At 38.7% G+C, this 15,459-nt stretch overlaps 1 protein-coding gene across 1 annotated transcript in view; it reads right to left on the bottom strand.

Moving 5' to 3' along the window:
- SPAG1 (sperm associated antigen 1) overlaps nucleotides 1-12,958 on the bottom strand; it is a 98,531-nt gene extending 85,573 nt beyond the window's left edge. The window contains exons 1-2 of the mRNA XM_060127430.1: nucleotides 12,819-12,958; nucleotides 10,917-11,076 (exon numbers count right to left, since the gene is read on the bottom strand). Of these exons, the coding sequence (XP_059983413.1) occupies nucleotides 10,917-11,076; nucleotides 12,819-12,958 (300 nt within the window). The remainder of the gene's footprint in view (nucleotides 1-10,916; nucleotides 11,077-12,818) is intronic.
- Nucleotides 12,959-15,459: the final 2,501 nt, after the last annotated feature.

Below are 15,459 nucleotides of genomic sequence, written 5' to 3'. Positions count from 1 at the left end.
TATAGATCAATGGAACAGGATAGACAGGCGAGAAATAAACCCATACACCTATGGTCATTAATCTATGACAAAGGAGGCAAGAATACAAAAGACAGACTCTTCAATAAGTGGTGCTGGGAAAACTGGACAGCCACATGTAAAAGAATGAAATTAAAACATTCTCTCCCACCACATACAAAAATAAATTAAAGGGCTTCCCTGGTGGCGCAGTGGTTGAGAGTCCACCTGCCAATGCAGGGAACATGGATGGGTTCGTGCCCCGGTCCAGGAAGATCCCACATGCCGTGGAGTGGCTGGGCCCGTGAGCCATGGCCGCTGAGCCTGTGCGTCCGGAGCCTGTGCTCCGCAACGGGAGAGGCCACAACAGTGAGAGGCCCGTGTACCGCAAACAAACAAATAAATAAATAAATAAATAAATAAATAAATAAAAATAGATTTAAGACTGGATACTTTAAAACTCCTAGAGGAAAACATAGGCAGAACACTCGTTGACATAAATTGCAGCAATATCTTTTTAGATCCATCTCCTAGAATAATGGAAATAAAGACAAAAATAAACAAATGGTACCTAATTAAACTTAAAAGCTTTTGCACAGCAAAGGAAACCACAAACAAAACAAAAGGACAACCTACAGAATAGGAGAAAATATTTGCAAATGATGCAAATGACAAAAGATTAATCTCCAAAATATACAAACAGCTAATACAGTTCTATATATATATATATATATATATATATATATAAAAAATCAAAAAAACGGGCAGAAGATCTAAAGAGACATTTCTCCAAAGAAGACATACAGAAGGCCAAAAGGCACATGAAAAGATGCTCAACGTCACTAATTATTAGAGAAATGCAAATCAAAACTACAATGAAGTATCACCTCACATTTGTCAGAATGGCCATCGTCAAAAAGTCTACAAATAATAAATGTTGGAGAGGGTGTGGAGAAAAAGGAACTCTCCTACACTGTTGGTGAGAATGTAAATTGGTGCAGCCACTATGGAGAACAGTATAGAGGTTCCTTATAAAACTAAAAATAGAGTTACCATATGATACTCCAATCCCACTCCTGAGCATACATCTGGATAAAACTGTAATTGGAAAAGATATATGCACCCCAATGTTCATTGCAGCACTGTTTACAATAGCCAAGACATGCAAGCAACCTAAATGTCTATCAACAGGTGAATGGATAAGGAAGATGTGGTATATTTATTCAGCAGAATATTACTCAGCCATAAAAAAGAATGAAATGATGCCATCTACAGCAACATGGATGGACTAGAGATGATTATACTAAGTGAAAAGCCAGACAGAGAAAGACAAACATCATATGATATTGTTTATATACGGAATCCCAAAAAAAATGATCTAAATGAACTTATAAACAAAACAGAAATAGGCCCACAGACATAGAAAACAAACTTACAGTTATCAAAAGGGAAGGGGGGAGGGATAAATTAGGAGTTTGGGATTAATATATATACACTACTATATATAAAATAATCAACAAGGACCTACTGTGTAGCACAGGGAACTATACTCAATATTTTGTAATAACCTATAAGGGAAAAGAATCAGAAAAAAGATAGATATATATGTATGTATAACTGAATCACTGTGCAGTACACCTGATGCTGACACAACATTGTAAATCAACCATACTGCAATAAAAAAATAAAAAAGAATGTAAACGGATCAAAAAATAAATAAAACAGAAAGTAGAATGGTGGTTGCCAGGGGCTGGTGGTGGGGGTGGGATTGGAGAGTTGTTATTTAATGGGTAGAGAACTTCAGTTCTGGAAGATGAAAAAGTTTTTGAGATTGGTTGCACAACAATATGAATATACTTAACACTAATGAACTGTACACTTAAAAATGGTTAAGATAGGGGCTTCCCTGGTGGCGCAGTGGTTGAGAGTCCGCCTGCCGATGCAGGGGACACAGGTTCGTGCCCCGGTCCGGGAACATCCCACATGCTGTGGAGCAGCTAGGCCTGTGAGACATGGCCGCTGAGCCTGCGCACCCAGAGCCTGTACTCCGCAACGGGAGAGTCACAACAGGGAGAGGCCCGCGTACCACAAAAAAAAAAAAATGGTTAAGATAATAAATTTTATATAAACCAATAAAATTTCATAACTGAAGTGACTAAGAATGAGCAAAAAAATTTAAATTAAAACATTAACTTTTACAGTAGCATAAAATATATTAGATACTTAGAAATAAATTTCATTAAAAATAAGAAGTATACACTGAAAACTATGAGACACTGCTTCATTAAAGATCTATATGAACAGAAAAAATATATGTTCATGGATCAGAAATCTCAATGTTGTTAAGATATCAATTCCTCCAAAATTGATCCACAAATTCAACACAATCCCAACTCAAATACAAGCAAGCTATTTTGTAGAAATTGGCAAGCAGCTCCCACAGGGACCTGGCCTGAGGAGCAGTGGCAGGAGCTTCGAGACTAGGGCGGCGCGAAAGCCATGTGGAGGAAAGGCTCTTGGCGCTGCAGCCAGGAGTCAGTGCTGTGCCTCTGAGGTGGGAGAGCCAACTTCAGGACACTGGTCAACAAGAGACCTCCCAGCTCCACATAATATCAAACGGCGAAAATCTCCCAGAGATCTCCATCTCAATGCCAGGACGCAACTTCACTCAACGACCAGCAAGCTACAGTGCTGGACACCCTGTGCCAAACGACTAGCAAAAGAGGAACACAACCCCACCCATTAGCAGAGAGGCTGTCTAAAATCATAATAAGTCCACAGACACCGCAAGACACACCACCAGACGTGGACCTACCCACCAGAAAGACAAGATACAGCCTCATCCACCAGAACACAGGCACTAGTCCCCACCACCAGGAAGCCTACACAACACACTGAACCAACCTTAGCCACTGGGGACAGACACCAAAAACAACGGGAACGACGAACCTGCAGCCTGCAAAAAGGAGACCCCAAACACAGTAAGATAAGCAAAATGAGAAGACAGAAAAACTCACCACAGATGAAGGAGCAAGATAAAAACCCACCAGACCTAACAAATAAAAGGAAATAGGCAGTCTACCTGAAAAAGAATTCAGAATAATGATAGTAAAGATGATCCAAAATCTTGGAAACAGAATAGACAAAATGCAAGAAACATTTAACAAGGACCTAGAAGAACTAAAGATGAAACAAACAACAATGAACAACACAATAAATGAAATGAAAAATACTCTAGATGGGATCAATAGCAGAATAACTGAGACAGAAGATAGGATAAGTGACCTGGAAGATAAAATAGTGGAAATAACTACTGCAAAGCAGAATAAAGAAAGCAGAATAAAAAGAACTGAGGACCGTCTCAGAGACCTCTGGGACAACATTAAACGCACCGACATTCGAATTATAGGGGTTCCAGAAGAAGAAGAGAAAAAGAAAGGGACTGAGAAAAATATTTGAAGAGATTATAGTTGAAAACTTCCCTAATAGGGGAAAGGAAATAGTTAATCAAGTCCAGGAAGCACAGAGAGTCCCATACAGGATAAATCCAAGGAGAAATACGCCAAGACACATATTAATCAAACTGTCAAAAATTAAATACAAAGAACGCATATTAAAAGCAGCAAGGGAAAAACAACAAATAACACACAAGGGAATCCCCATAAAGTTAACAGCTGATCTTTCAGCAGAAACTCTGCAAGCCAGAGGGAGTGGCAGGACATATCTAAAGTGATGAAAGGGAAAAACCTGCAACCAAGATTACTCCACCCAGCAAGGATCTCATTCAGATTTGATGGAGAAATTAAAACCTTTACAGACAAGCAAAAGTTGAGAGAGTTCAGCACCACCAAACCAGCTTTGCAACAAATGCTAAAGGAACTTCTCTAGGCAAGAAACACAAGAGAAGGAAAAGACTTACAATAACGAATGCAAAACAATTTAGAAAATGGGAATAGGAACATACATATCGATAATTACCTTAAATGTAAATGGACTAAATGCTCCCACCAAAAGACACAGATTGGCTGAATGGATACAAAAACAAGACCCATATATATGCTGTCTACAAGAGATCCACTTCAGACCTAGAGACACATACAGACTGAAAGTAAGGGGATGGGAAAAGATATTCCATGCAAATGGAAACCAAAAGAAAGCTGGAGTAGCAATTTCATATCAGACAAAATAGACTTTAAAATAAAGACTATTACAAGGGACAAAGAAGAACACTACATAATGATCAAGGGATCGATCCAAGAAGATATAACAATTGTAAATATTTATGCACCCAACATAGGAGCACCTCAATACATAAGGCAAATACTAACAGCCATAAAAGGGGAAATCGACAGTAACACATTCATAGAAGGGGATTTTAACAACCCACTTTCACCAATGAACAGATCATCCAAAATGAAAATAAATAAGGAAACACAAGCTTTAAATGATACATTAAACAAGATGGCCTTAATTGATATTTATAGGACACTACAACCAAAAAAAACAGAATACACATTTTTCTCAAGTGCTCATGGAACATTCTCCAGGATAGATCGTATCTTGGGTCACAAATGAAGTCTTGGTTATTTTAAGAAAATTAATATGGTATCAAGTATCTTTTGCGACCACAACACTGTGAGACTAGATATCAATTACAGGAAAAGATCTGTAAAAAATACAAACACATGGAGGCTAAACAATACACTACTTAATAACGAAGTGATCACTGAAGAAATCAAAGAGGAAATCAAAAATACCTAGAAACAAATGACAATGGAGACACAATGACCCAAAACCTACGGGAAGCAGCAAAAGCAGTTCTAAGAGGGAAGTTTATAGCAATACAAGCCCACCTTAAGAAACAGGAAACATCTCGAATAAACAACCTAACCTTGCACCTAAAGCAACTAGAGAAAGAAGAACAAAAAAACCCCAAAGTTAGCAGAAGGAAAGAAATCATAAAAATCAGATCAGAAATAAATGAAAAAGAAATGAAGGAAACGATAGCAAAGATCACTAAAACCTGGTTCTTTGAGAAGATAAACGAAATTGATAAACCATTAGCCAAACTCATCAAAGAAAAAAGGGAGAAGATTCAAATCAATAGAATTAGAAATGAAAAAGGAGAAGTAACAACTGACACTGCAGAAACACAAAGGACCATGAGAGATTACTACAAGCAACTCTATGCCAATAAAATGGACAACCTGGAAGAAATGGACAAATTCTTAGAAACGCACAACCTGCCAAGACTGAATCAGGAAGAAATAGAAAATATGAACAGACCAATCACAAGCACTGTAATTGAAACTGTGATTAAAAATCTTCCAACAAACAAAAGCCCAGGACCACATGGCTTCACAGGTGAAATCTATCAAACATTTAGAGAAGAGCTAACACCTATCCTTCTCAAACTCTTCCAAAATATAGCAGAGGGAGGAACACTCCCAAATTCATTCTATGAGGCCACCATCACCTTGATACCAAAACCAGACAAGGATGTCACAAAGAAAGAAAACTACAGGCCAATATCACTGATGAACATAGATTCAAAAATCGTCAACAAAATACTAGCAACAGAATCCAACAGCACATTAAAAGGATCATACACCATGATCAAGTGGGGTTTACTCCAGGAATGCAAGGATTCTTCAATATACACAAATCAATCAATGTGATAAACCATATTAACACACTGAAGGAGAAAAACCATATGATCATCTCAATAGATGCAGAGAAAGCTTTTGACAAAATTCAACACCCATTTATGATAAAAACCCTGCAGAAAGTAGGCATAGAGGGAACTTTCCTCAATATGATAAAGGCCATATATGACAAACCCACAGCCAACATCATCCTCAATGGTGAAAAACTGAAAGCATTTCCACTAAGATCAGGAACAAGACAAGGTTGCCCACTCTCACCACTCTTATTCAACATAGTTTGGGAAGTTTTAGCCACAGCAAGCAGAGAAGAAAAGGAAATAAAAGGAATCCAAATCGGAAAAGAAGAAGTAAAGCTGTCACTGTTTGCAGATGACATGATACTATACATAGAGAATCCTAAAGATGCTACCAAAAAACTACTAGAGTTAATCAATGAATTTGGTAAAGTTGCAGGATATAAAATTAATGCACAGAAATCTCTGGCATTTCTATACACTAATGATGAAAAATCTGAAAGTGAAATCAAGAAAACACTCCCATTTACCACTGCAAGAATAAGAATAAAATACCTAGGAATAAACCTACCCAAGGAGACAAAAGACCTGTATGCAGAAAACTATAAGACACTGATGAAAGAAATTAAAGATGATACAGATGAAGAGATATACCATGTTCTTGGATTGGAAGAATCAACATTGTGAAAATGACTCTACTACCCAATGCAATCTACAGATTCAATGCAATCCCTATCAAACTACCACTGGCATTTTTCACAGAACTAGAAAAAAAATTTTCACAATTTGTATGGAAACACAAAAGACCCCAAATAGCCAAAGCAATCTTGAGAACAAAAAAATGGAGCTGGAGGAATCAGGCTCCCTGACTTCAGACTATACTACAAAGCTACAGTAATCAAGACAGTATGGTACTGGCACAAAAACAGAAATATAGATCAATGGAACAGGATAGAAAGCTCAGAGATAAACCCACACACATATGGTCACCTTATCTTTGATAAAGGAGGCAGGAATGTACAGTGGAGAAAGGACAGCCTCTTCAGTAAGTGGTGCTGCGAAAACTGGACAGGTACATGTTAAAGTATGAGATTAGATCACTCCCTAACACCATACACAAAAATAAGCTCAAAATGGATTAAAGACCTTAATATATGACCAGAAACTATCAAACTCTTAGAGGAAAACATAGGCAGAACACTCTATGACATAAATCACAGCAAGATCCTTTTTGACCCACCTCCTAGAGAAATGGAAATAAAAGCAAAAATAAACAAATGGGACCTAATGAAACTTCAAAGCTTTTACACAGCAAAGGAAACCATAAACAAGACCAAAAGACAACCCTCAGAATGGGAGAAAATATTTGCAAATGAAGCAACTGACAAAGGATTAATCTCCAAAATTTACAAGCAGCTCATGCAGCTCAATAACAAAAAAACAAACAACCCAATCCAAAAATGGGCAGAAGACCTAAACAGACATTTCTCCAAAGAAGGTATACAGACTGCCAACAAACACATGAAAGAATGCTCAACATCATTAATCATTAGAGAAATGCAAATCAAAACTACAATGAGATATCATCTTACACCAGTCAGAATGGCCATCATCAAAAAATCTAGAAACAATAAATGCTGGAGAGGGTGTAGAGAAAAGGGAACACTCTTGCACTGCTGGTGGGAATGTGAATTGGTACAGCCACTATGGAGAACAGTATGGAGGTTCCTTAAAAAACTACAAATAGAACTAACATATGACCCAGCAATCCCACTACTGGGCATATACCCTGAGAAAACCATAATTCAAAAAGAGTCATGTACCAAAATGCTCATTGCAGCTCTATTTACAATAGCCCAGAGATGGAAACAACTTAAGTGCCCATCTTTGGATGAATGGATAAAGGAGATGTGGCACATATATACAATGGAATATTACTCAGCAATAAAGAGAAATGAAATTGAGCTATTTGTAATGAGGTGGATAGACCTAGAGTCTGTCATACAGAGTGAAGTAAGTCAGAAAGAGAAAGACAAATACCGTTCGCTAACACATATATATGAAGTTTAAGAAAAAAAAAATGTCATGAAGAACCGAGGGGTAAGACAGGAATAAAGACACAGACCTACTAGAGAACGGACTTGAGGATATGGGGAGGGGGAGGGGTGAGCTGTGACAAAGCGAGAGAGAGGCATGGACATATATACACTACCGAACGTAAGGTAGATAGCTAGTGGGAAGCAGCTGCTTAGCACAGGGAGATCAGCTCGGTGCTTTGTGACCGCCTGGATGGGTGGGATAGGGAGTGTGGGAGGGAGGGAGACGCAAGAGGGAAGAGATATGGGAACATATGTATACGTATAACTGATTCACTTTGTAATAAAGCAGAAACTAACACACCACTGTAAAGCAATTTTACCCCAATAAAGAGGTTAAAAAAAAAATAAGAGAGAGAGAGAAATTCGCGAGCAAAGGACCTGGAACACCCAAAACAGCTCTGAAAATGAAGAACAGAGTTGGAGGACTTGCACTATCTGATTTCAAGACTTAGTGCATATATGGGAAAAGAATCTGAAAAAGAATATATATAAAAATGTATAACTGAATCACTTTGCTGTACACCTGAAACTAACACAACACTGTAAATCAACTATACTCCAATATGTTGATAAAATTAAAATTAAAAAATAGACTTACTGTAATGAAGACAATGGAGTACTGGTGTAAAGACACACATTTAGATTGATGAACAGAATAGAGAGAGTTCAGAAATAGACTTAAACATACATGGTCAGTTGATTTTTGATAATGGTACCAAGAATTTCAATGAGGAAAGAATAATCTTTCATTAAATGACAAGTGAACTTTTGGATATCCATATTAGTATGTACAAATATATGTATGTGTATGTATGTATATATTTGTGTGTGTCTAAAAAATGAAACAGATCTTAGACATATATTTAAGAGCTAAAACTATAAACTTTCTAGAAGAATCATAGGAGAAAATTTAGGGATCTTGAATTAGACAAAGATTTCTTAATAGGACACAAAAGCACAAACTATAAAAAGAAAAATCGGTTTCATCAAAAGTAAAAACTTTTGCTCTTTCAAAGGTACTGTTAAAAAAATGAAAAGGCAAGCCACACAATATCAGAAAATATTTGCCAAGATGTATCTTTGTGTGTAAAATACATGAAAGACGTGTATTTTACAACTCAATAAGAACACAAAAAATCTATTTCTTTTATGGGCAAAGGATTTAAAGACACTCTACAAAAGAAGATATATGGATGACAAATAAGGACATGAAAAGCCATTCAACATCATTAGTTATTAGAGAAACGCAAATGAAAACCACAATGAGATACCACTATATACCTAATAGAATAGCTAAAATTAACAAAACTGACAATACTAAGTATGGACCACAATATAGAGCAACTGGAACTTTTATCCATTATTGGCAGGATTGATTGCCACTTTGGAAAACATTTTGGCATTTGTTCATCAATGGGTAAATGGTTAAACTGTGAGATATCCATACAATTCACTACTACTCAGCAATTAAAAGGAATGAACTGTGGACACATGCAACAACATAGATGAATCTCAAAAGCATCATGCTAAGTGAAAGAACCCAGACATGAAAGAAGATATACTATATAATTATATTTATATGTAAGTCTAGGAAAGGCAAATCTATAATGATAGGAAGCAGTTCAGCAGTTGCCCGGAGCCAGGGTATGGAGTCAGCACTGACTGCAAAGGGGCAAAACAAAACTTTTAGGGATAATGGAAATATTCCACAGCAAATGCAGTTTGTCAAAACTCAGTGAAATTACCATAAAATCGCTAATTTTTAAAAAATTGAAGTATAGTTAATATACAATATTATGTTAGTTTCAGGTATACAACATAGTGATTAAATATTTTTATAAATTATACTCCATTTAAAGTTATTACAAAAGAATTGCTCTGTTTCCCTGTGCTGTACACCCTTGTTGCTTATTTATTTTATACACAGTAGTTTGTATCTCTTAATCCCTTACCCCTATCCTGCCCCTCCTTCCTCCCTCTCCCCACTGGTAACCACTATTTTGTTCTCTATGTCTGTGAGTCTGTTTCTGCTTTGTTGCATACATTTGTTTGTTTTATAAAATAGCTAATTTTTATTGAATGTGAATAATAACAATAAAGCTGATTAAAAGAAATCAGTAAAGACACAAACAGGTCATTAACAAAATATGAAATTCAAGTGACAGATTTTTAAAAATTTAATGATACTAGTAAACAAACAATACACTATGTACTATCATTTTTTAACTGTTTAATTGACTTTAAAATGTAAAGACTGATTACAGTTTCCAGTGAAGAGTACCTGAAGTGAGCATTCTTACACACTGCTGGTGGGAGAGTACAAAGGTACAACTTCCTGAGAACACAGGAATGTGTTTCAACAGCCTTAAAAATATTTAGAGCCTTTGATCAAGTAATTTGAATTCTAATAATTTATCCCGAGGAAACAACCAGAATGGTACAAAAAAATTATGAACAAACGTAACACTATTTATAGATGCTGACTGAATTATGTTCCTTTCATAGGATGGGATATTATTCAGTCATTTAAAATACATGTGCAGGGCTTCCCTGGTGGTGCAGTGGTTAAGGATGTGCCTGCCAATGCAGGGGACACGGGCTCAATTCCTGGTCCGGGAAGATCCCACATGCCGCAAAGCAACTAAGCCTATGCGCCACAACTACCGAGCCTGCGCTCTAGAGCCCGCGAGCCACAACTACTGAACCCATGTGCCACAAATACTGAAGCCCGCACGCCCAGAGTCCCCGCACTGCAACAAGAGAAGCCACTGCAATGAGAAGCTCGCACACTGCAACGACGAGTAGTCCCAGCTCACTGCAACTAGAGAAAGCCTGCACACAGCAACAAAGATCCAACTCAGCCAAAAACAAATAAATAATTTATGTTAAAAAAATAAATAAATAAAATACATGAGCATGCCCTCCCCACCCTCCACCAACAAATCCACAGACATACACACACGCACGCACACACACACACACATTCACAATATTCTCCTCGGTGTAAGAAGCAACCAGTACCATCTAAGTAATTACTACTAAAAGCCCTTTACTGACAAAAAAAGGAAGCCTAGGATTTCAGATAAGTAAAGTAGATATATATCCACGACAATGTCACAAAAAGTGATGTTACTCTATACCTTTATATCACCGTCAATTTTTTCCCATTCTTCTGCTGTGAAACTGGCTGCTGTCGCTGCAGGTTTCTCTCTCCTCAAAGCTCTACTTCCAGGAGCCAAGCCTGAAAGGCGCTTTTCACAAAATTCAGTAAGTTCAGGATAATATCCTTCCTCACCAGACCTTTTAAAAAATTCAGAATTTTAGAGTTACCACTTCATTTAGAGATCATATAGACCAGTGGTTTGCAAGCTGGGTTCCATGGAGCCCAGGGGTTCCACAGAGATCTCACAGTCTGCCCCTAACGAGGATGAAGGCTGAGCTGCTGCCTTCCCCTCACCGTCCTCAATTAGAGCAACCTCCACTTTCACGTGCTAATCTATGGAGTACTGCGATGAAGGGGGAAAAAGGAGCTGCAAAGAAGACATCAATTTCCATCACACACTTTAAAAGTTGAATAGGTAACATTTTCTCTCCTCTTTAGCACACATATGTTCATTTTGCATATAAGGTAATTTTAAACTTATAAATGGAGATTCATTATTAGAGACAGGCAAAGAGTGAGACTTTGGACTTACTTTCCAATGAGGAGTTACTGTTCTAGCTCATTTTCTTTTTCCCCCCCAAAGGGATAGGAAGAAAATGGCAGAAGAACAGTTTAGAACAACACACCTCTAAATTCAACCACTCAAGGAACAGAATTCCTTCCTTAGTTATACAGAGACATGCGTTCTCTTTTGTTTTTTTTTTTTTAAGGAAAATCAATCTTTTCCCCATTTCTTGTGAATCTGTTTACTTCTAAATTTTTAGAAAAATAAAAATAAATCCCATTTTCAAAGTAAATTAAAAACATAATCCCAAGTCAATACAATTTAATTAGGCTATTCATAAAATGTCTTTCAAACTCTTTCATCCCATAAACTTCGCATTTTCTTTTAGTCTTTAATCAAATAAAAATGAAAACGTTCTTATATGTTGAGAAAAGCGAGAGGGAAAACAATGATATGATGAGGCTATTACATCAACACTGGCTGGGGACAAGCAGGGATGCTTAGGAAGGACAGGAGGCTAAAGGTGATAAGAAAGAAAAAGGAAAAAAAGAAAGAATAAGGAAAGGACACAGCAGTAAGGAAGGGCATCAGAGGAAAGAAAAGAGAGAACCACTGCCGAGCAAAAGGAATACTACTGATGTCCCAGAAATGGGCAGTTTGTGCTCACAAGTGCTTCTGCAGTAATGAGGCGATCCTCCAAATGAAAAACCCTCAAAAAACCCCAAACAGGTGGCACAGGTTGGTAGGCCACAGGGCAGTGTTTCCTGTAGAGTTCCCTTGACCACCCGCATGATCAGCCAGTGTGCTTGTTAAAAACACGTTCCTGGGCTCCACTCATGATTTCCTGAAGCAGAATTTCTAGGAGTGGGGCCCTCAAATTTCCATTTTCTAACAACCATGTCTGGCAAATATTAAAGTTTGACAATCACAGCCACAGGGCTCTTACCCAGAAAAGGCCTTGATTTCCTGACTTCTGGGGTCCCCCCCATCCCATCCCCCATGCGACGGCTCCCAGTGAGTCACCCACCTTTGCTGGCAGATAGTGTGAAGTGGGAGAGTGACAAAGCACTTTATCAGCATACGCAGGTGCCTTCTAACGGCTGCTTTACCGGTTCCTAGAAAGTGCCAGGAAGCAAGAAAAATGCCCTCTTGGATACTAATTAGCCTAAGTCTTGTGCTGGAAGTAGATCTAGCCAGAACCCGCCAAACTAACCACAGGATTGAAACCACTATTTTGGAACCTAACATGGACAAAAACAACAATTTCAATATTGGAAAATCTGCTCCAAAATTTCTAATGTAGCTTTGAATTTTAGAAGTCAACAATATAATTAAAATTGGCAAACTGAAACGATATGATTTTTAAACGCTTACCTGAGCACACAAAGAATTTTTTCCAAGTGTTTAACATCTGAACATTTTTCAATATACTTGAAATCCAAATGTTCAACAGGTATTTTAAATGTTTTTGTTGTTCCAAAGCCCCACAATGATGGATAATCTTTGGCAGTCATGGCTGAAATATAGTGTAGGAAAATAGTTATGAATCTAATATATACATTAATACTCAATTTGGATAGTAGGAACCATCTAGGTACTTCTGTAATATTTATTTTTCATTTCTATAGAAAAGGAGATGGAGTATTTCTTCTAAGGAGGAAGCTACTCATTGTAAATTCTCTCTCCCTGATAAGAACAGTTAACATTCATCGGGCTAAATTACTATATACCGACTTCCCTGGTGGCGTGGTGGTTAGGAATCTGCCTGCCAATGGAATCCTGAAGCCCCTGAGATTTTATGATTTGAATAAAATGTGGTGAAAAACATTTGGAATGATAAAGACACCTCTTACCTAATCAAGCGAATTTTATTCTGAGCTGTTTCAACGTTTCTGAGAATCCTTTTGGAAAACTACCACTTGGGGGGGTGGGGGTGGGTAGGAGAAATTCTCAAGACCACAAAACGTTAACTCTCAAACTCCAAAAAACAAGTCATACAATACTTTGCTCTATTTAGAACTCTTCCACATCTGTTTGCAATTTCTTTGCCTCTGATTAGAAAAAACTTTGGTCCTAATTGGCGTTAATTTCTTCTCCACCGTCCTAATCCACATCCATTTCCCATATTTCCTAATCAGTATATCAGTAATACCTCCAGCACAAACTGCAATGGGCTAGTAACACGAAAAATGGTTTTCTTCCACCTAGGCACGTTCTTTCCAGCATCCACAGGGCTGGGCGCCACCTGCAGCCAGAGACCGGAAGGAAACGGCATCCTCCAGCAGTAGCAACGGTTTCTATGTACAGCGCGGGTCAGGGACTGCCTGAGATCCGGGAGCTCTACAGCCAACCCGCAACGGTCAAGGGGCACTTAAGGACTCTACGAAACTTCTCCCCATTCCTCTGCTTTGTTCACAAGGACCGGTGGTCGCCGCCAGAGCCCGGGAACCTCCCCGCCGCACCACCACCTCCGCGTTGCCGCTCTGCCCCAACATCCGCCACCGCCAGCCCCGAGAAACAGAAGGCCCCCAGGCTGTTGCCCCGGCCGACAAGGACATCCCTCCAACTGCAGTCCGATAGTGCATTTGCTCCTCCGGGTCCGTCTTCCACCCCGGCTCCCAGAGGAAGGGATTGCGATGGAGAGACGTAGTTTACTCCTGGCCTGCAGATACTCACCTGGTTCAGACCCCAAGCCTTGCGGAAGCCGCAGCCACACACCACCAGTCGCGCGGCTCGTAACCAAGGAGGGGCGTGTCGCCCCGCCCCACTCACCCCACTCCGGCACCAGAGGGCTTGCGGCGGACCGCCGGGGGCGGGGATTAGGGCGTCTGCGTGATGACAGGCTAGTCTCTGGTTTGCCATCCGGCTGATTGGCCTTGCAGACCCAGCTTCACCCGAACAGAAGAACGTTAGCCGAGAAATAAGAGTTGCAATTCCACGTGCCCTGTAATTTTCTTTTCACGCACACTTTGGTTTTCTTCTGGTTACAATTATGTACATATACAATTATGCTGAATAAACAAGCAGGATAAAAACTAACTCAAAGGAAATGGACTATGCAGGCAAATGAAAATTACCACTATCATCTTCATAAAGACATTGCGTCCAATAATTAATAGATGGATTAGAAAGTATAGTTGAAGAAATCTTTCACAGAGCAGATAAAGAAAAAAAAGGAAATCGAAAAAGATGAAAAAGTTAGGTCTAATATTAGATTTAAAAGATCTAGAGAGAATACTGAGGGTAGGAAGTTATCAATTCAAGAAAAATTTCCAGAATTGAAGAGCTTGAGTTTCCAGACTGAAAGCACCCACCAAGTGACCAAAACAGGGAAGGAAAACAGACCCATACCAAGGCACAAACTGCAAAATTTCAGGACACTGGCAAAGAAAATTCTAAGTTTCTAGAGCGAAAACAGGTCACGTACAAAGCATTAGGAAGAACAGTTTTGGACTTCCCCACAATAATACAGAAAACTAGATGACATTCTGACACTGGGGAAGAACACAAGACAGGTCATTTCAGGCAGAGAGAAAGGCAGGAGCACAGGCAAAAAGGTCCGTTATCTGCTTAAGGAACTGCAAACATCTCCTTAAAACCAAGATTGAGAGGTGGGCTGAAGTGGTGACAGAGGCAGGAAAGGAGTCTATACTATTCCCAAATATACTATTCCCAAATATACTATTCCCAATAGTTTTCATTTTATCAAAATGGGAAGCTACTAAGAATTTTCAGCAAGACAGTGCTGTGCAATTTCTATTTTACAATGAGCAAGCTGGGAATTCCCTAGTGGTCCAGCGGTTAGGACTCTACAATGAGCAAGCTAAAGAGTATGGAAAACAGCAAGACCAGTAACTGAGACTAATCCTAAGACTGATACAAGCACCTGTGCAGAAAATGCTAATACTTTCTGTAATGGTGTTAACAGTTATTAGATAGAGTTTTTATGGAGTATTTAATTTTATCTTGCAGCAAACCTTTGACATAGGTGCTATTATTTCATGCCCATTTTACA

Source organism: Lagenorhynchus albirostris, chromosome 17, assembly GCF_949774975.1.
Source record: "Lagenorhynchus albirostris chromosome 17, mLagAlb1.1, whole genome shotgun sequence".
Classification (NCBI taxonomy): domain Eukaryota; kingdom Metazoa; phylum Chordata; class Mammalia; order Artiodactyla; family Delphinidae; genus Lagenorhynchus; species Lagenorhynchus albirostris.
The sequence above is the reverse complement of the archived record's forward strand: the minus strand, read 5'-3'. Positions and strand labels throughout refer to the sequence as shown.